General features: G+C 42.4%; 1 protein-coding gene across 1 annotated transcript in view; it reads right to left on the reverse strand.

Moving 5' to 3' along the window:
- lrrc56 (leucine rich repeat containing 56) overlaps positions 1-22188 on the reverse strand; it is a 150535-nt gene that overhangs the window by 73103 nt on the left and 55244 nt on the right. The window contains exon 4 of the mRNA XM_078221293.1: positions 22099-22159. Coding sequence (XP_078077419.1) covers positions 22099-22159 — 61 coding nt within the window. The remainder of the gene's footprint in view (positions 1-22098; positions 22160-22188) is intronic.

The raw sequence follows: 22188 nt of genomic DNA on the forward strand, positions 1-22188 counted from the left end.
AAAGAAATGTTGTGAAATAGTTTTAATGGAGAAAAAGAGCTGGAGAGTTCCAAAAGTTATTGCAGTTCTGTAGGTAAACATGTCAGCCAACTTGTACAGAACAAGATCCCATGTCGAGCAAATGGATAAATTACACAGTTTTGGTGGCGTTGCTTGAGGGATAAAGACAAGGCAGGACACCAGGAGAACTCCCAGCTCTTCAAATAGTGTCATGAGATTGTTCAACTTTTCCTGACTGAGCAGTTTAACATCACAACTGAAAGATAGCGCCTCTGACAATACAGCATTCCCTCAGAACTGCACTGAAATGTCATTGTAGATTTTGTACTCCAGTCTCAGAAATGATGCTTGAAATGACCACTTGAAATCAATAGGTCACCTCACACAGATGCTAAGGTACTGTAGGAAGCTAATAAAATATCTAAATCTGCGGTACAACTGAAATCTAGAGAAAGTTAAACACTCACATGTACTGATACTTGCATTGCCGTTTCACTACTAATTTTGAGATTTTACACTCTTGTTTTGATGTGCACCATTCAGAAAGGTAGCCAGGAGACTGAAAAAAATCATGCTCTCTTCCCCCCTCCCAATTCCATGAATGGTGAGCAGAAGGAGATGGTAGACCATCGTTAATCATTGGTGACACTGGCAATATTGAAAATGTCTTTAGATATTGGAGACTGGAAAAACGCAAAAAAAAAACCAATTCATGTTACACAATTTCACAAGGTGCATTCAGACATAACAAGGTTGCAACAAAATCAAATAATGCTGTTAGTTTTGGAATGCAGCTTAAATATGTCCTCAAAACTGCACGAACGCTGAGAAAATTGCTTTCCAGGTCATTTAGATCTGCCAGAATATATTATGGGAATGGTACTTTTATACTTCTTACTGTATTGTAAAGTTTCCTATATGCCTAGCAAGCTGTTATACTTGACAATTACATGGGAGGTACAGCGTTATGGAAAGAAACCAGTGTCAGGGACAGTGGAACAGAAATGGCAAGTCTCATGTCTATTTTTACCTCCTGTTGTCATGATTTTTGATCACACTTGTGAATTTTCAGCATAGAAACTGCCAGAAGGTCTTATGGCATGGTGGTAGAGTCCCTATTTCTGGACCAGAGCTCCAGGTTCAAATCTATTGGCCTCAGAAGACGACTTTGTAACACGGTTCAACGGGCTGACAATCAGCTCAGGAATCTTTCCACCATTTCCCTCTATTTACCAACGGGAAAAAAGGTGTGTGTGTGAAGTTACATTAATTGAAACTGCCAATGTAAACATTTAGAATGGCAGCTAACAGTTGGTGGTGATGTAGTAGCAGCAAGTCAGAAGCTCTTTCCATAACTGTACCTCCCGTGTAATTGCCAACTATAACAGTTAGAGCCGCCTGCTAAGTATATAGGAAACTTTACAGTACAGTAAGAAAAAGAGCCGTAGAGTTCCAAAAGTTATTGCAGTTCTGTACGTAAACATGTCAGCCCACTTGCACACAGCAAGATCCCATGAAGAGCGTAACTTTCAGAGCTTTTTCTCCCAACTGCACATGCATAGGTCTGAGGAGCAAAATAGGAGAAACTATATGTCCGTTTAGTTGTAGCCAATGTGGTCATGGGTGACACACTTGAAGCTGATGTGAATATTCAAATGTTGCTTGGCGTTAAAGATAAAAACACAGAAGTAACATAAAAATACTTGACTATAGTCCTGTCAAGACAGAAATTGGACGATTGTCTGGCAATGACAGAGAAACGAATGGAATGCATTATATTCAAGGTCACAAGACATCAAGGGTATTCTAGTAAAGGACTACTGTAATTCAACCACAAAGTCTGGTATTTAACAAAGTTGCTGAATCCAAGTCATAAAATATTTTTTAAATGATACATTTGTGCACTTATTATCAAGGCCTTCCAGATAGATATTGAAATGGTTAATAACACTTTTGCAGTCTGAATGCATGAAAACAGATTTAATAATAACTTTCAAAATGGATTTAGACAAATACTTGAAGGGGCAAAATTTGTAAGGGTTGTCGGAAAAGAGCAGGAAAATGGAACTAATTGGAAAGCTCTTTCAAAGGACTGGTACAGACATGATCGGCCAAATGGTCCCCTTCCTTGCTCCAAAGGTCTACAGAAGATGATTCATTTTTCCATCCCGAAGTCTTAGGTTAGCTCCAATGGGTTTCAAAGTTGAATATGCCCACACATGTTATACATCTGGGGGCACCTGTTTGGTCATGTTATGACAGGATTTCCCCATTAATGTGATAATCTGTGGTACAAGTAAATTGTACCACAACTACAGATCCTGACCACGAGGAGATATTGTACCACCGTTTGCTGTCTTCTCCCAGTCCTGAATGGCCACCATGTTGGATTTCTACTGTGCAAGAGAGGAAGATGGTGGAGCCTTGAAAACATTTTACAGATATAATTTTTAAAAATAATTTAACTTGCTTCACTTGAGTCGCTATTTCTCACTCCATCCATTCAGATTCAAGGCAAAAGAATTTCTGCCCAGTCTCACAGATTAATCTTTTGGGCCTCTGGGTGAGACCACACCTATTGATACTTTGTCTACTCAGGCCTCGAAGATTTTGTAGGCTTTCTTCCCATAACCATGCGGCTGTCTTGATGTCCATGAGTGTTTCCACCTCATTCTTCCAACCCAGTAATCTAGAAACAATGCCCTCTCGTTGGGCAATTTGCAAGGGTCTCCTACCTGGTGCCCCCCCCCCCCCCCCCAAATAATCAATGCCAGATACAGAACACATCCTAATGACTGGCATTTTACAAATAGGAAGATTAGAACTTCTCCTCTCATCCCTTCCACCCTTTCCCCCTTACATTTGGTGCCTTGATCTCTTATTCCAATGAATATTTTTCACTTTCTTCCCCAGTTTACCCTTACTAACCTTCTTTTACTCTCCCCCCTCCTCAATGGTCTTTAAATCTCCTTTACCTTCTACCCTGTAACCTCTAACATTACTCCAGCAACCTCCAACTTGCTCAAACTCTTCCCACTCCCTCCTCACTGTGTTCCACTCTTTGGCATCCTAATGTTCTCCTAAGCTCACACTGTACCCAATTCAATAAGACTGTAATGGGTTTGATATTCTGTGTCATGGGAAATTGACCAACATTTCTAACAAGGTTTGCTTACAACACACAAGCAATATTTGATCTGGACACCTGGACATTACTGACAAGGCTGGTATTTATTGCGCATCCTGAGTGATGCCTGCAAATCTGTTTCTAGTAGCACTTCCTTGGGGTGGGAAGGAAATGGTTCTGATGATGTAACCCACTCCACAAGGCAAAGGAGTCATTGTTGGTCCCCATTTTCCAGCAGGAACTGGGTGGCCTGCTTGCCATGGTGGGAAATAACCAGCCTCATTTGCTAATTCAGTATCACGGCCACTGCTATACCACACCACACATAACTTGGGAAACCAAATGCAAAATATAAATTCTAATTTCACGCAGTAACCTGCTTTCCCAAAAAAACAAGACAGCTGCCAACTTGGGATTTAAAATCGTCCAGAACAAACAGGTTGATTTGCATTTCGTACTGAAGATTAATTCCTTTCTCACATGATATGCAAAATTATAAAATTGTGTTAAAATTTTGCATAAACAAAACATGTCTAAGAAGCCAGAGGGTGGTGTAGAGGGTTGTTTTTCAAACTGGAGGCCTGTGACCTGTGGTGTGCCTCAGGGATCAGTGCTGGGCCCACTGTTATTTGTCATTTATATTAATGATTTGGATGAGAATATAGGAGGCATGGTTAGTAAGTTTGCAGATGACACCAAGATTGGTGGCATAATGGACAGTGAAGAAGATTATCTAGGATTGCAACAGGATCTTGATCAATTGGGCCAGTGGGCTGATGAATGGCAGATGGAGTTTAATATAGATAAATGCAAGGTGATGCATTTTGGTAGATTGAACCAGGGCAGGACTTACTCAGTTAATGGTAGGGCATTGGGGAGAGTTACAGAACAAAGAGATCGAGGGGTACATGTTCATAGCTCCTTGAAAGTGGAATCACAGGTGGACAGAGTGGTGAAGAAGGCATTTAGCATGCTTGATTTCATTGGTCAGAACATTGAATACAGGAGTTGGGACGTCTTGTTGAAGTTGTAGAAGACATTGGTAAGGCCACACTTGGAATACTGTGTACAGTTCTGGTCATCCTATAATAGAAAGGATATTATTAAACTAGAAAGAGCGCAGAAAAGATTTACTAGGATGCTACCGGGACTTGATGGATTGAGTTATAAGGAGAGGGTGGATAGACTGGGACTTTTTTCTCTGGAGTGTAGGAGACTGAGGGGTGATCTTATAGAAGTCTATAAAATAATTAGGGGCATAGGTCAGCTAAGATAGTCAATATCTTTTCCCAAAGGTAGGGGAGTCTAAAACTAGAGGGCATAGGTTTAAGGTGAGAGGGAGAGATACAAAAGTGTCCAGAGGGGCACTTTTTTCACACAGAGGGTGGTGAGTGTCTGGAACATGCTGCCAGAGGTAGTAGTAGAGGTGGGTAAAAAGCATTTAGACAGTTACATGGATAAGATGGGTATAGAGGGATATGGACCAAATGCGGGCATTTGGGACTAGCTTTGGGGTTAAAAAAAAGGGCGGCATGGACAAGTTGGACCGAAGGGTCTGTTTCCATGCTGTAAACTCTATGACGCTAAGTCATTTCTAAGGATTTCTATCGAAGGAAATTTAAGCCCAATTTAAGATGCATTATGTTTCATGCATTATGACAGATGAAAGCTCTGAGAGAGGAAAGTTTCCACTGTCTGCATATGATGTCAGCATCATGCATGGTCAGCAGGGGGAGAATATTTTGTCCAAAACTATGCCAAAACCAGTACATGATCCTAAGCATTATTTAATGTAACTGTGAGCAACTCACAAAGTCTCCTTCAACAGCACATTCCAAATCCAAAACCTCTACCACCAAGATCAAGGGCAGCAGGTGCCTGGGAACACTACCAACTGCAAATTCCCCATCATGACGCACACCATTCTGACTTGGAACTATATTGACATTGCATCATTGTTGGTCAAAATCCTGATATCCTCTTCCTAATACCACACAGACTGCAGTGGTTCAAGGCAGCACCACGCCACTGCCCTTTCAAGGGCAATTAGGGATAGAACAAAGAACAAAGAAAATTACAGCACAGGAACAGGCCCTTCGGCCCTCCAAGCCTGCACCGACCATGCTGCCTGACTGAACTAAAACCCTTGACCCTTCTGGGGACCCTATCCCTCTATTCCCATCCTATTCATGTATTTTTCAAGACACCCCTTAAAAGTCACTAATGTATCTGCTTCCACTACCTCCCCCGGCAACGAGTTCCAGGCACCCACCACCCTCTGTGTAAAAAAGCTGCCTCGTACATCACCTTTAAACCTTACACCTCGCACCTTAAATCTGTACCCCCTAGTAATGGACTCTTCCATCCTGGGAAAAAGCTTCTGACTATCCACTCTGTCCATGCCTCTCATAATCTTGTAGACTTCTATCAGGGTCGCCCCTCAACCTCCGTCGTTCCAGTGAGAACAAACCAAGTTTCTCCAACCTCTCCTCATAGATAGTGCCAGGCAACATCCTGGTAAATCTTTTCTGTACCCTCTCCAAAGCTTCCACATCCTTCTGGTAGTGTGGTGACCAGAATTGAACACTATATTCCAAGTGCGGCCTAACTAAAGTTCTATAAAGCTGTAACATGACTTGCCAACTTTTGAACACAATGCCGCCGGCCAATGACGGCAAGCATGTTGTATGCCTTCAAGGCGTTTGATAAGGTTCACCATGGTAGGCTTCTGCAGAAAATGCAGATGTATGGGATTGGGGGTGATCTAGGAAATTGGATCAGGAATTGGCTAGCGGATAGGAAACAGAGGGTGGTGGTTGATAGTAAATATTCATCATGGAGTGCGGTTACAAGTGGTGTACCTCAGGGATCTGTTTTGGGGCCACTGCTGTTTGTAATATTTATTAATGATCTGGATGAGGGTATAGTTGGGTGGATTAGCAAATTTGCTGATGACACCAAAGTCGGTGGTGTGGTAGACAGTGAGGAAGGGTGTCGTAGTTTGCAGGAAGACTTAGACAGGTTGCAAAGTTGGGCCGAGAGGTGGCGGATGGAGTTTAATGCGGAGAAGTGTGAGGTAATTCACTTTGGTAGGAATAACAGATGTGTTGAGTATAGGGCTAACGGGAGGACTTTGAATAGTGTGGAGGAGCAGAGGGATCTAGGTGTATGTGTGCATAGATCCCTGAAAGTTGGGAATCAAGTAGATAAGGTTGTTAAGAAGGCATATGGTGTCTTGGCGTTTATTGGTAGGGGGATTGAATTTAGGAGTCGTAGCGTTATGTTGCAACTGTACACAACTCTGGTGCGGCCGCACTTGGAGTACTGTGTGCAGTTCTGGTCCCCACATTACAGGAAGGATGTGGAGGCTTTGGAGAGGGTGCAGAGGAGGTTTACCAGGATGTTGCCTGGTATGGAGGGGAGATCCTATGAGGAGAGGCTGAGGGATTTGGGATTGTTTTCGCTGGAAAGGCGGCGGCTAAGAGGGGATCTTATTGAAACATATAAGATGATTAGAGGTTTAGATAGGGTGGATAGTGATAGCCTTTTTCCTCTGATGGAGAAATCCAGCACGAGGGGGCATGGCTTTAAATTGAGGGGGGGTAGTTATAGAACCGATGTCAGGGGTAGGTTCTTTACCCAGAGGGTGGTGAGGGATTGGAATGCCCTGCCAGCATCAGTAGTAAATGCGCCTAGTTTGGGGGCGTTTAAGAGATCCGTAGATAGGTTCATGGACGAAAAGAAATTGGTTTAGGTTGGAGGGTCACAGTTTGTTTTTTTTTTTAACTGGTCGGTGCAACATCGTGGGCCGAAGGGCCTGTTCTGCGCTGTAATGTTCTATGTTCTATGTTCTATGTTCTTGACTACATTCTCCATCTACATTGCCACTTTCAGTGACCTGTGTACCTGTAACCCAGATCCCTTTGCCTATCAATACTCTTAAGGGTTCTGCCATTGACTGTATATTTCCTATCTGTATTAGACCTTCCAAAATGCATTACCTCACACTTAGAACATAGAACATTACAGCGCAGAACAGGCCCTTCGGCCCACGATGTTGCACCGACCAGTTAAAAAAAAAAACAAACTGTGACCCTCCAACCTAAACCAATTTCTTTTCGTCCATGAACCTATCTACGGATCTCTTAAACGCCCCCAAACTAGGCGCATTTACTACTGATGCTGGCAGGGCATTCCAATCCCTCACCACCCTCTGGGTAAAGAACCTACCCCTGACATCGGTTCTATAACTACCCCCCCTCAATTTAAAGCCATGCCCCCTCGTGCTGGATTTCTCCATCAGAGGAAAAAGGCTATCACTATCCACCCTATCTAAACCTCTAATCATCTTATATGTTTCAATAAGATCCCCTCTTAGCCGCCGCCTTTCCAGCGAAAACAATCCCAAATCCCTCAGCCTCTCCTCATAGGATCTCCCCTCCATACCAGGCAACATCCTGGTAAACCTCCTCTGCACCCTCTCCAAAGCCTCCACATCCTTCCTGTAATGTGGGGACCAGAACTGCACACAGTACTCCAAGTGCGGCCGCACCAGAGTTGTGTACAGTTGCAACATAACGCTACGACTCCTAAATTCAATCCCCCTACCAATAAACGCCAAGACACCATATGCCTTCTTAACAACCTTATCTACTTGATTCCCAACTTTCAGGGATCTATGCACACATACACCTAGATCCCTCTGCTCCTCCACACTATTCAAAGTCCTCCCGTTAGCCCTATACTCAACACATCTGTTATTCCTACCAAAGTGAATTACCTCACACTTCTCCGCATTAAACTCCATCCGCCACCTCTCGGCCCAACTTTGCAACCTGTCTAAGTCTTCCTGCAAACTACGACACCCTTCCTCACTGTCTACCACACCACCGACTTTGGTGTCATCAGCAAATTTGCTAATCCACCCAACTATACCCTCATCCAGATCATTAATAAATATTACAAACAGCAGTGGCCCCAAAACAGATCCCTGAGGTACACCACTTGTAACCGCACTCCATGATGAATATTTACTATCAACCACCACCCTCTGTTTCCTATCCGCTAGCCAATTCCTGATCCAATTTCCTAGATCACCCCCAATCCCATACATCTGCATTTTCTGCAGAAGCCTACCATGGTGAACCTTATCAAACGCCTTACTAAAATCCATATATACCACGTCCACTGCCTTGCCCCCATCCACCTCCTTGGTCACTTTCTCAAAAAACTCAATAAGGTTAGTAAGGCACGACCTACCTGCCACAAAACCATGCTGACTATCACCTATCAATTCATTACTCTCCAAATAACTATAAATCCTATCCCTTATAATTTTTTCCAACATCTTGCCGACAACAGAAGTGAGACTCACCGGTCTATAATTCCCGGGGAAGTCTCTGTTCCCCTTCTTAAACAATGGGACAACATTCGCTAACCTCCAATCTTCTGGTACTATACCAGAGGCCAACGACGACCTGAAGATCAGAGCCAGAGGCTCTGCAATCACTTCTCTTGCCTCCCAGAGAATCCTTGGATAAATCCCATCCGGACCAGGGGATTTATCTATTTTCAGACCCTCCAGAATATCCTGCACATCCTCCTTATCAACTGTAATACTGTCTATTCTACTCCCTTGCAACCCAGTGTCCTCCTCAGCTATATTCATGTCCCCTTGCGTGAACACCGAAGAGAAATATTGGTTCAATGCTTCACCAATCTCCTCCGGTTCCACACATAACTTCCCTCTGCCATCTATAACTGGCCCTAAACTTGCCCTAACCAACCTTCTGTTCTTGACATACCTATAGAACGCCTTAGGATTCTCTTTAACCCTATCCGCCAAAGTCTTCTCATGTCCCCTTTTAGCCCTTCTAAGCTCGCTCTTCAACTCCCTCTTAGCCAATCTAAAGCTTTCTAGTGCACTACCCGAGTGCTCACGTCTCATCCGAACATAAGCCTCCTTTTTCTTTTTAACCAACAAAGAAACTTTTTTGGTGCACCACGGTTCCCTAGCCCTACCAATTCCTCCTTGCCTGACAGGGACATACCTATCACAGACTCGCAGTAGCTGCTCCTTGAAAAAACTCCACATGTCGGACGTTCCCAGTCCCTGTAATCTCCTAGTCCAACCTATGTTTCCTAATTCTCTCCTAATAGCCTCATAATTACCCTTCCCCCAGCTAAAACCACTGGCCCGAGGTTCATGCCTATCCCTTTCCATCACTAAGGTGAACGTAACCGAATTGTGGTCACTATCACCAAAATGCACACCAACTTCCAAGTCTAGCACCTGGTCTGGCTCATTTCCCAGCACCAGATCCAATATAGCCTCACCTCTAGTTGGCCTGTCTACATACTGAGTCAAAAAACCTAGATTAAACTCTATCTGCCATCTCTCTGCCCAAGTCTCCAACCGATCTATATCCTACTGTATCCTCTGATGGTCCTCATCGCTATCTGCAAATCCACCAATCTTTGTGTCGTCCACAAACTTACTAAACAAACCAGTGGGAGGAAATTGCAGGTCCCCTAGCAGAGATATTTGAATCATGGACAGCCACAGGTGAGGTGCCTGAAGATTGGAGGGTAGCAAATGTTGTGCCTTTGTTTAAAAAGGGCTGCAAAGAAAAGCCTGGGAACTACAGACCTGTGAGCCTAATGTCTGTAAGTTGTTAGAAGGCATTCTGAGAACCAGGATCTACAGGCATTTAGAGAGGCAAAGACTGATTGGGGAGAATCAGTATGGCTTTGTGAGTGGAAAATCATGTCTCACAAATTTGATTGAGTTTTCTGAAGGGGTAACCAAGAAGTTAGAGGAGGGTAGTGCAGTTGACATTATCCACATGGACTTTAGCAAGGCCTTTGACAAGGTACCACATGGTAGGTTGTTGCATAAGGTTAAATCTCATGTGATCCAGGGTGAGGAAACTAAATGGATACAAAATTGGCTTGCCGACAGATGACAGAAGGTGGTTGTAGAGGGTTGTTTTTCAAACTGGAGCCCTGTGGCCAGCGGTATGCCTCAGGGATCGGTGCTGGGTCCACTGTTATTTGTTATTTATATTAATGATTTGGATGAGAATTTAGAAGGCATGGTTAGTAAGTTTGCAGATGACACCAAGATTGGTGGCATAGTGGACAGCGAAGAAGTTAATCTAGGATTGTAATGGGATCTTGATCAATTGGACCAGTGGGTCGATCAATAGCGGATGGAGTTTAATTTAGATAAATGTGAGATGATGCATTTTGTTAGATCAAATTGGGGCAGGATCTACTCAGTTAATGGTAGGGCGTTGGGGAGAGTTACAGAACAAAGAGATCTAGGGGTACAGGTTCATAGCTCCTTGAAAGTGGAGTCAAGATGGATAGGGTGGTGAAGAAGGCATTCGGCATGCTTGCTTTCATTGGTCAGAACATTGAATACAGGAGTTGGGACGTCTTGTTGAAGTTGTACAAGACATTGGTAAGGCCACACTTGGAACACTGCGTACAGTTCTATTATAGAAAGGATATTATTAAACTAGAAAGAGTATAGAAAAGATTTACTAGGATGCCACCGGGACTTGATGGTTTAAGTTATAAGGAGAGGCTAGATAGACTGGGACTTTTTCCCCTGGAGCGTAGGAGGTTTAGGGGTGATCTTATAGAGGTCTATAAAATAATGAGGGGCATAGATCAGCTGAATAGTCAACATCTTTTCCCAAAGGTAGGAGAGTCTAAAACTAGAGGGCATAGGTTTAAAGTGAGAGGGGAGAGATACAAAAGTGTCCAGAGGGGCAATTTTTTCACACAGAGGGTGGTGAGTGTCTGGAATGAGCTGCCAGAGGTAGTAGTAGAGGCAGGTACAATTTTGTCTTTTAAAAAGCATTTAGACAGTTACATGGGTAAGACGGGTACAGAGGGATATGGACCAAATGCGGGCAATTGGGACTAGCTTAGTGGTTAAAAACTGGGCGGCATGGACAAGTTGGGCCAAAGAACCAGTTTCCATGCTGTAAACCTCTATGACTCTATACTGAATAGTGGGGCAGGCTCAAAGGGCTGATTTGCCTACTCTCACTCCTAATTCCTATGTTCCTATGTGAGGATAAAAGTAAAAGGGGCACAGCACTATCCCACAAACAGCAACCAATTACTGCATAATCTGTTTGTGGAATAAGAACTTTATTTTCAAATAGTTCCATGGGATCTTTTCCGCCCTGTTAAGAGACAGGACCAGTTTAAGTCTCTACTTCTGAAAAAAATGCACCTCATCCAGCCGTACATTGAAGAAAAGTGGCAGTCTAAATTTATGAACTTAAATCTCTGAAACAAAGACATAACTTTTGGGTTAGAGTCGCCTTCTGACAATGATGATTCAGGTGAAAGTCAACACAAGCTGCTCCAGACATATGGTACATGACGAAGTAAACCACTTAGAAAAAAAAGCGACCAGAAGAATCCCCAGAAACATGGGTCAGTTACCAGCTGTAAAACACTTACCCAGTGGATTCCAGTGAAGCTGTGTTGGGAGGGTGGTCAAGTCACCACATATATTCAATGTCTCGAAGATGAGATATAGTTTATCAGACTGGAGTATATGTACAAGGGATTATAGTATTTTCACAATGTTTTAAGATAGAAGCATTAATAACTATGGAAGGATGTAACATAATAGTTACAAAATATCAGACAGGGCTGGGAACATAATATGCTCACTTTTCCAGGAGAGATAGAGAAGGCAACACAAATGGTACAGTGATTATGTTAGTAAAGGATTTGATCCCAGTGTTAGAACCTAAGGGATTGCATTAAAACACAATTCATACCCAGAGTTAAGGAGTAGGAAGAGAATTCAGTTTACAAAACCTAAATGAAGGCAGTGAAAGAGGAGCTTAGAAATGTAAAGGGTGCCCGACACAGAGCTAACAGATAATATAAAATAAATTAGTCAAGGCTTTTATTGGCACAGATTATAACAGGCAAAGAGGGGATGGAATTGCTGGGGGATTAAGGGGATGGGAAATCTAGATGCAGAAGGTAAAGTTATTTAGAATTTTAAAAAAAATCATGTCAGCTTTTACAAATGTTGGTGAAGAAGGTTAAACATAAGACTGCCTAATGTTGGTCATGAAGAAACTTTCAGGGATAATAATCTGGAAAAGTAAGGTAGCACAGATTTGTTAAAGACATAACACATTTGACTAACTTGACTGAGTTCTTCAATGAAGCAATGGAAATGGCTGATGTTGTTTGTATATGCATTACAAAAGGCGCTTGATAAAGTACCACATAATTTTAGCAAGGCGTTCGATAAGGTCCCCCATGCAAGGCTTCTAGAAAAAGTGAGAGGGCATGGGATCCAAGGGGCTGCTGCCCGGTGGATCCAGAACTGGCTTGCCCAAAGGAGGCAGAGAGTGGGTATAGATGGGTCTTTTTCTAAATGGAGGTCGGTCACCAGTGGTGTGCCCCAGGGATCTGTTCTGGGACCCTTGCTGTTTGTCATTTTCATAAATGAACTGGATGAGGAAGCGGAGGGATGGGTTGGTAAGTTTGCCGACGACACGAAGGTTGGTGGAGTTGTGGATAGTCTGGAGGGATGTCAGAAGTTACAGAGGGACATAGATAGGATGCAAGACTGGGCGGACAAGTGGCAGATGGACTTCAACCCAGATAAATGCGTCGTGGTCCATTTTGGTAGGTCAAATGGGATGAAGGAGTACAATATAAAGGGAAAGACTCTTAGTACTGTAGAGGATCAGAAGGACCTTGGGGTCCGGGTCCATAGGACTCTAAAATCGGCCCCGCAGGTGGAGGAGGTGGTTAAGAAGGCGTATGGTGTGCTGGCCTTTATCAGTCGAGCGATTGAGTTTAGGAGTCCGGGGATATTGATGCAGCTATATAAGACCCTCGTCAGACCCCACTTGGAGTACTGTGCTCAGTTCTGGTCGCCTCACTATAGGAAGGATGTGGAAAAGATTGAAAGGGTGCAGAGGAGATTTACAAGGATGTTGCCTGGATTGAGTGGCATGCCTTATGAGGATAGGCTGAGGGAGCTCGGTCTTTTCTGCTTGGAGAGACGAAGGATAAGAGGAGACCTAATAGAAGTGTATAAGATGTTGAGAGGCATAGATCGGGTGGACTCTCAGAGGCTTTTTCCCAGGGTGGAAATGTCTGCTACGAGAGGACACAGGTTTAAGGTGCTGGGGGGTAGGTACAGGGGAGATGTTAGGGGTAAGTTTTTCACACACAGGGTGGTGGGCGAGCGGAATCGGCTGCCAACAGTGGTGGTGGAGGCGAACTCAACAGGGTCTTTTAAGAGACTCCTGGATGAGTACATGGAGCTTAATAGGGTGGAGGGTTATAGGTAGGTCTAGAAGGTAGGGATGTGTTCGGCACAACTTGTGGGCTGAAGGGCCTGTTTGTGCTGTAGTTTTTCTATGTTTCTATAATAGAGTTGCTAGCAAAATTAAAACCCATGGGATTAAAGGGTCAGTGGCAGATGGTTACAAAATTGGCTGAGAGACAGAAATCAGAGAATCATGGCAAATGGCTGTGTTTCAGACTGGAGTGAAATATGTAGTGTTTGCCCTAGCAGTTGTTGGTAGGACTTCCCTTTGGTATATACTGGTGACCTGGAGTTGGGTACACAGGGCATAATTTCAAAGTCTGCAGGTGACATGCGCATGGGATTGGGGGAAGTGTGTTGAGATGGATAGAAAACTGGTTGGCAAAGAGGAAACAAAGAGTAGGGATTAATGGGTGCTTTTCAAATTGTGGACAGAATTCAAATTGTGAACAGAATTCCCACTCACCTGAAGGAGGGGCTTGGAGCTCCGAAAGCTTGTGTGGCTTTTGCTACCAAATAAACCTGTTGGACTTTAACCTGGTGTTGTTAAACTTCTTACTGCTTTTCAAATTGGCAGGCAGTAACTAGTAGGGTGCCACAGGGATCAGTGCTATTCACAATATATCTTAATGATTTGGATGAGGGAGCAAAATGTAACATCTCAAAGTTTGTAGATGATATCAAGTTGGGTGGGAGGGTGAACTGTGACGAGGATGCAGAGATCCTTCAGAATGATCTGAACAGGTTGGGTGAGTAGCCTAATCAATGGCAGATGCAATATAATTTGGATAAATGTGAGGTTATTCTCTTTGGAAGCAAAAACAAGAAGGCAGATTACTATCTGAATGGCTGTAAATTGGGAGAGGAGAGTGTGCAGCGGGACCTGGGTGTCTTTGTGCACCAGTCACTGAAGGCAAGCATGCAGGTCCAGCAGGCGGTAATGGCATGTTGGCCTTCATTGTGAGAGGTTTCGAGTACAGGAGCAGGGATGTGTTATTGCAATTATACAAGGCCTTGGTGAGGCCACACCTAGAGGATTGTGTACAGTTTTGATCTCCTTTTCTGAGGAAGGATGTTCTTGCTCTCAAAGGAGTGCAGAGAAGGTTTATCAAGCTAATTCTGGGGATGGCGGGACTGATGTATGAGGAGAGATTGACTAGATTAAGATTGTTTCGCTGGAGTTCAGACGAAGGAGGGGGGATCTCATAGAGACTTATAAAATTCTAACAGAACTAGACAGGGTAGATGCAGGGAGGATCTTGCCGAAGGTGGGGGAGTCCAGAACCAGGGGTCACAGTCTGAGGATACAGGGTAGACCATTTAGGATGGAGGTGAGGAGACATTTCTTCACCCAAAGAATGGTGAGCCTGTGGAATTCATTACCACAGAAAGTAGTTGATACCAAAACATTGAATGTATTCAAGAGGCGGCTGGATCCCATTTGCACTTGGGGCGAATGGGATCAAAGGTTATGGGGAAAAAGCAGGATTAGGCTATTGAGTTGGATGATCACCCATGATCGTAATGAATGGCGGAGCGGGTTTGAAGGGCCAAATGGCCTCCTCCTGCTCCGATCTTCTATGTTTCTATGACATGAAATTCAGATTGATAAGGGAAGGGGAAACGTTGCCATGGTAGAAATCAAAGGACAGATTTGAGGTGATCATCAAAGGAGCCAGAGGCAACTCGAGGAAAAAAATATACACAGCAAGTCTGATTATCTGGAACAGAAAGGGTTGTGGAAGCAGATCCGATAACTTCCAAGAAGGAATTAGATAAATACTGGAAGGGAAAAAAAATCTTTGGACTGTGAGGCAAGTGGGGAGTGGGACTAATTGGAAAGCTCCAGCAAAGAAAACTGGCAAAGATGAGATAGGTAGAGACTGGCCCTCTTCAGCACTACATGATTTTAAATGAGAATGTATGTGAATTAAAGGTGGAGGTAAAGCAATTATTAGGACTAACTGGGGACCAGGGATTGTTTCTGAAAACAGAAACAAACTTGAGGTGGATTAGTTACTCCGCTCTGAGGTTGCACCCTTTGCTTTTGAAAGTCGAAGGGGAGATAGCAGAGGCTTTGACCACAATTTTCAATGCAAATTGTATCACGGGATTGGAAAGTAGCCAACAAAACACCCTTGTTCAAAAAAGGAAGAGAAGGAAAAAACAGGTAACATTACACCATCAGTTTTTACAAAAAAATGTAATCCAAAATTTGAGCCTAAATTCATAAGCATTTAGAAACACATGGGGTTATCAAGAAAAGTCAGCATTCAATTGCTAAATGCTAATGTTTTTAATTTACTATCAGCAAAAGTGCATGGCACAGTTACATAAATTGTGTAATAATAAATAATTCAGCAGAAGTTGATTAGGTCAATAAAAGACTTGAGGTAGATACAACATGTTTTCTCAAGATACATAGTCACTATAAAAAAAACCTTGTTACAAAATGTAGGTGTATGGTGTGGGAGAAGCATTGATTAAAAGTTGGCTGATGGATAGGATTCCACACCAGGACCTCGCCTGTATTATTAACAAAGAGACAACCACAATCAGTATTCAAACTGTTAAAATCTCAGAAAACTAAAGAGATCATAGAACAGCAACTACAAGGGCAGCGGGAAATAGAGTTTTCCACCAAGGATAAGGAGCTTTGGCTAGGAATTACTCCACAGGAGAGAAATGGGCTCCTGCCACAATCTTTCTACAAACTGGACCTGTTATGCTGTCCAGACCACAGATTACATTATCTGGAGGAAACAGGTGGACCAGCTGTTGGTTGGGAGAACAGATTTGCCAGAATTGGAACATGCTGGCAATCCAGATTCTACTACACAAAGTGCTGGCCTGAAGCTCCCTACAACCCCAACAGACACTGTTGAGGAAAGCAACACCTCATCTACTGAGAGACAACCTCTTGCTCCTATGTTAATGCCGGTTAAACCTACCACTGATGAAATTCGTGATAAGACAAAAACGCCAAGGTTACCACCAACATAAAGAAGAAGATGCCAAAGGTTTGCCATCAACAATTTCAAGAGCGAGACCTCCAGACTGTCTCACTTATGTTCATTTTGACTTGTTGGGGCGATCTACTTAAGGGCAGGGGAATTGTTATATATTTGTATTAATTCTTGTTGGCTTACTAAGCTCTACTATATTAATGTATTCACCAGAAGTCCCAGCACAGGAAATAGGCAAAGAAGCAGCAGCCATGTAAAAGACTACACGCCTGTAAATAAAGCTCCATATTTTTAAACCCTCCACTCTCCCTAGTGTCATTCGCCAACATACAACATAATAACTAGTGATAGTAATGAGAGGCTATCAATTTAACTGTCATTAATGACATGAGAAGAGCATTTTGAAGAAATTTGTTTACAAGAGTTGCAGGATCATTAATAGCATTACTATGGATAGAGATTGGGATAAACACCTTTGTCTCTTTTTAGGGATATTTGCAAGCATGGCATAAGTGCCCTAAACATTGATTTTCACACCCAGAAGACACGAACCAAAGACAGAGGGAAATGGCAACAGACCCCTATGGGTTGGTGTGCACCAGGAAGATCTATTACTACAGCAGTTCCACTCTAGGCACCAAAATCGAAACAGTAATGCTTAATAATCACATTGTATGCGGCACTTGTGGAAGAACCTTCCTCTCACAGGCTGGTCTCTTCAGCCATCAGCAAAAGTACACCAAAACAGATTTGATTTGCTGCATGTTCATCAACTTAGACAGAAGGAAGAATGCTGAACTTGCTGACTTTTCGGCGAACACTGGATAAGGATTAAAATGGAGGAAGAGACAGGGCCATGCAGAAGGCAGAGCAGTGGGTTTAGTTTACAAATTCTCTAGCTAACAGTTGAAAGGCATTATTTGATTTGATTTATTGTCACATGTATTAGCATACATTGAAAAGTATTGTTTCTTGCGCGTTTGACAGACAAAGCATACCGTTCATAGGGAAGGAAAGGAGAGAATGCAGAATGTAGTGTTACAGTCATAGCTAGGGTGTGGAGAAAGATCAACTTAGTGAGCATGGTTAGAGCGTTTAAAAGAGTTAGAATGAAGTTTTAGAAGCATAGAATGAGAGTAAAAGATAGAATTCGAAGGAATGTTGGACACAGCTTGCATGAAGTTGCCTCACTCTGGCACCAACTTGCCAATGCATTAGCAACCGAATGGCCTCCTTCTGTCCTGTAAACTGTGATTCTTTATTATTAAGAAGAAATTTTAATTCATAAATTACACATTTATATATTAATTTAAAACATCCAGATTAAACAGTTTAATTTGGGTTGAAATGAAAGTAAACTGGAATGAGCTTCTGTTCGTACTTTCCATACTTCAAAACAGTTCATCATGTAAAGTCTGATCATCTTGTACACCAGATTTTAAACCAAGTTAATCAGATACAGATAACATAGAGCCATTCAGGAGAATATCTGAAACTTTACTGCAATTATACATCTGTAAGGCACTGGCAACTACTTGGATTGTTAATACCCACAGGAGATCACTAATAGAGACTTGAAAGAAAACTGCTAAACATAAAAGGGATTGCTTCAAAACTGCACATCATCAGCTTGTGTAAAGCTCCCCTGCAACAGAGCCATATAAATGGCAAGAGCAAGCTCCAGGAGTCTGCCAATTACCATCAATTATGAATGATAGTACTACACAAGGGGCTAAACTTTTGGGACTGCAAAAAAAAATGATGCTGAAAAGGTAGTAAATGTTATATTCATTCTGCACAAAGTAGTAAAACAGGCAATCTAGTGTAGAGTTAGCATGCCCACAGCATGCAAAAACACTCTGATCTTAAAGGCAGAGGTAATGCTTCATCTCACTTAAAAAAACAGGAAGCCCCATTGCTCAAACAGGCAATTGGGTGTGTGTTTGACTTCCAACAAGAATGTTGCAAGAGCCCTCTCTCACTCAAACAACATTTTATTTCAATTGGTTGGGTATTGTCAGTTGTCAAGCCACACTCCAAGCTGGAGTAATCAAGTGTGCAGTGTAAAAAACTAGCCTACTTCCAGCTTTAAAGGTGATGGGTGGAGAAAAAAGAACTGATTAATGTGACCTAGCTTTTCTGCTTGAACTGAACCATTGGCTGACAGCATGGAGCATTATCCACAGGGGGCCCTGCAGATCCTCACAGCCTCGATTATCCCACCCTTACAGCTGCACTAAGAAACAGTTTGACAATGGTTCAAGTTGGCTGCAAAAGAAATCGCTCATTCGCAGCCTTATATACACTTGAGCTCTTTATTATTACACAATTCATATAACTAGGCTATGCTCCATTGCATTTTCAATTGTGTAAACAGTAACATTAAAAAAAACCAACGTACATGGATACAGAGAATTTCAGACTCCAAGAATATTTTTCTTGTAGCAGAAATTATGAACTCAGCAGGTGGATAATTTTCAGACAGCAAGTTCCTACTGTTCAAATAACTAGGCCTTAGAGAGGCAACAGTCTAGACCACATGTGAGACAAGTGTTTGAGACATTGCACAGAACTATTACAGACTAAACAATGTACAAGATGATCAAATCAGATTTGCTTTGAATGAATTGACCAGCCCAATAAATGTTACTTTCCTTCCCCCCCGCCCCCCCACCTGTCCCATTCCTCGCAAGTTAATAAGACATCCAATATAATAATTTCCTTTACCAAGATTTTAAAAAAATAATGATCATCACTGCTCCTGAACTGCAGCTTGGAGATTCATATTTCTGTCTCAAGGGTGCGTTTGACCAGCATTGGCCAGTCTGTTCTGGGGTGGAGGGAAAGGAAAGGAAATAGGAAAAATGTCTAATGGGTGCCTCCCTCATTTCTGAAGCAGGTTTTACAGCCATGTACTGGCAGTGGGAAAGATCAGAAGGATGGGCCATAAAATGTGTTTTCACCTGTGAGGAAGAGCAGAACCACAAGCCCTTAATATGGAAATAGCCACCACTCACCTTCTCAACTTCAATCCCCTTCACCTCACCACCCCAACACACATTTCACCTCACCACACCATCCACTACACTCCTTCACCTCACCAGCACCATCACCTATCACCATGCTCCTTTTCAACTTAGCTGCCTTGTTCTACCAACCACCACACCTGGAACAAGAGCTTTCCAAAGCCATTTTCCCAGAATTTACCTTCTTGGTAACAAGCCTTCCTTTGGTTGGGCCAGTCAAAATAAGAAAAAGAGAACTGCATTTCTACAGCATCTTTCACAATCCTTCAGAACATCCCAAAATATTCGAGAACCAATTAATTACTGTTGAAGTGTTGTCACTTCTGTAATGTAGAAAAGGTAGCAACCAACTTGTGTACAGCAAGCTCCCACAAACAGTAATGTGATGATGATTAGATAACTTGTTTTAGTTATGGTAGCTGAAGGAAAAATATTAGTTAGTGGCCTCTGGCTGCTACAGTTAAGTTCCTGCTTTGGGAGGGTAATTGGGGGCTAAAATCCAAGTGTGTTTGTGTGTTTCATATCCACCACATCCTCCTGTGTGCTTGAAGTTCATTGAGAGATAAATACAAGACAAAGAACTTTCAAGTTACAAGACAAAGCTGATGAGGAATACAACTTTAGATGCAAAATTCAATGGCAAAAAGTTATTTCAATATTGTAACAGTAAGAAGATGCTCAAGGAGGAATTTGTACAAGAGTTAAAAATGAAAGTGAAGTGCAGACAGTTACATACTTCAGTGCAGTTCCAAGAGTGCTACATTGTTGAAGGTACACACTTTCAGACACGATGTTAAAAGGTAACCATACTTGCCTGATCAAAAAGTCATGTGGTATTATTTGAAGAGTATCCGAGCCAACATTCTAAAAAGGTTCCAGCAGATAGATTTGCTAATAGGCAAATGGAGTTTTCAAATTCAAGAGCAACAAAAGACACAAATTTGACACCAACAGAACTTTAACAGAACCAAAGCTAGTGACTACAAATACACTAGCAGGACTATGCATGGTAACTACAAATCTATTAAGCTAACATCAGAAAAAAATTAAATCCACAATCAGAAACAAAATGCAAAGAATGTTTTAATGATAGTGTATCTTTAAGTGACTTTTTAAAAAGATCATGTTCTCTGTAGCTCCCAGCCTCAGCTCTCATTGTTGCTCAGTTGTCTGTAGAAGTCATTTTATTGCTACTTAAATGGGGTTTGTTTATTTTTACTCTGGGATCTTTTATGACCCTGCATTGTTAGGAGGAAGATCATGTGTTTTTGGACAGTTCTTTCCTTCGTAGTGAATTTAAGGTTTCATTTTCTGTTTGGCTGGCAACAGTTTGAGTTTTAGAAGGGACATCAAGCTGAAAAGAAGTATTTCTCTCTCTCCCTGATTTTGGAAATTCTGCTGGATACCTGAAAGCAAGGTTTCTTTAGTGGGTAAATATGTGGGGGTAGGGCCTGGGTGGGATTGTGGTCGGTGCAGACTCGATGGGCTGAATGGCCTCCTTCTGCACTGTAGGGTTTCTATGTTTCTATATTTACCCACTAATCCCTCTAACCTACGCATCCCAGGACACGAAGGGCAATTTTAGCATGGCCAATCAACCTAACCTCCACATCTTTGGACTGTGGGAGGAAACCGGAGCACCCAGAGGAAACCCACGCAGACACGAGGAGAATGTGCAAACTCCACGCAGACAGTGACCCAAGCCGGGAATCGAACCCAGGTCCCTGGAGCTGTGAAGCAGCAGTGCCATCCACTGTGCTACCATGCTGCCCTGTTGTTTTGTTTATAATTGATAAAATATATTGCTAATTTTATTTCCACGCATTAACTATATTCTTAAATAAACTTTGTTTGATAAAAGCTCCCTAGTGGGTCAATTGAATTATACCAGAGATGAAACATATCTTGCTTATCCTAGCCACATTCAAAGTGCAAAACTTGTGATCCAGGCAGGCTTCACAAAATACTTTGGAGTTTCTGACCTCAATTATAACAATGATAATAACCTAATGGCTTCAGAAAGGGTTGATTTTCTCCAGCTAACCTCAGGCATATTTGAGGCAGCCAGATTTCAAACTGACATGTGGGGAAAGCTATAGGATGTAGTATATCTAGACTTTCAAAAGTCTTTCAACAATCAAAGCTTCCATGTGTTCTTTTATAGGAAGGTCAGTGGGTATCAAATGCAAGAGATGGACAGATGCCAGTAAGTACTTCTTTGCACAAAGACTATTGAACAGCTGGAACTGGTTGCCAGGGTTAAGGCAGTGACACTGGATTCATTTATGAAACAGCTGGACAGTGTAATGGGAAGACTGTAGGGGTCAATTGTGGAAGGAAGGGTGTGATTTTTAAAAATGGATCCAAGAAGCTTTCTCATCTGATCCCAACTTGTGATTCTGTAAAGCTGCATAAAATACAATAATAATGTGTAAAATATGAAAAGGAAAAGTGAGAAATGCATTCAGTTTAATGGTAAATGAGGATGTTTTGCTAATGCAAGTCAAACAAACTGGGCAGACAGAAAAAAAAGTACATAAGTGCAGGCATTAGCATGAATAAAGTCTGCTACTAATCTAGGTTCATTCAGAGGCACAGAAAAGGAGCAGCTTGAATTTTCATTATTTCATGACAAAGTTGGTAACCTACCTTACCGATGCAATAAAACTGCTATTCAGCTTCAGTTGAACCAAACTGGGTAAATGAGCACCTGTAAATAGATAGGGCTTATTGTATTAA

The sequence above is a fragment of the Mustelus asterias genome, chromosome 9 (genome assembly GCF_964213995.1).
Source record: "Mustelus asterias chromosome 9, sMusAst1.hap1.1, whole genome shotgun sequence".
In the NCBI taxonomy this organism is placed as follows: Eukaryota; Metazoa; Chordata; class Chondrichthyes; order Carcharhiniformes; family Triakidae; genus Mustelus; species Mustelus asterias.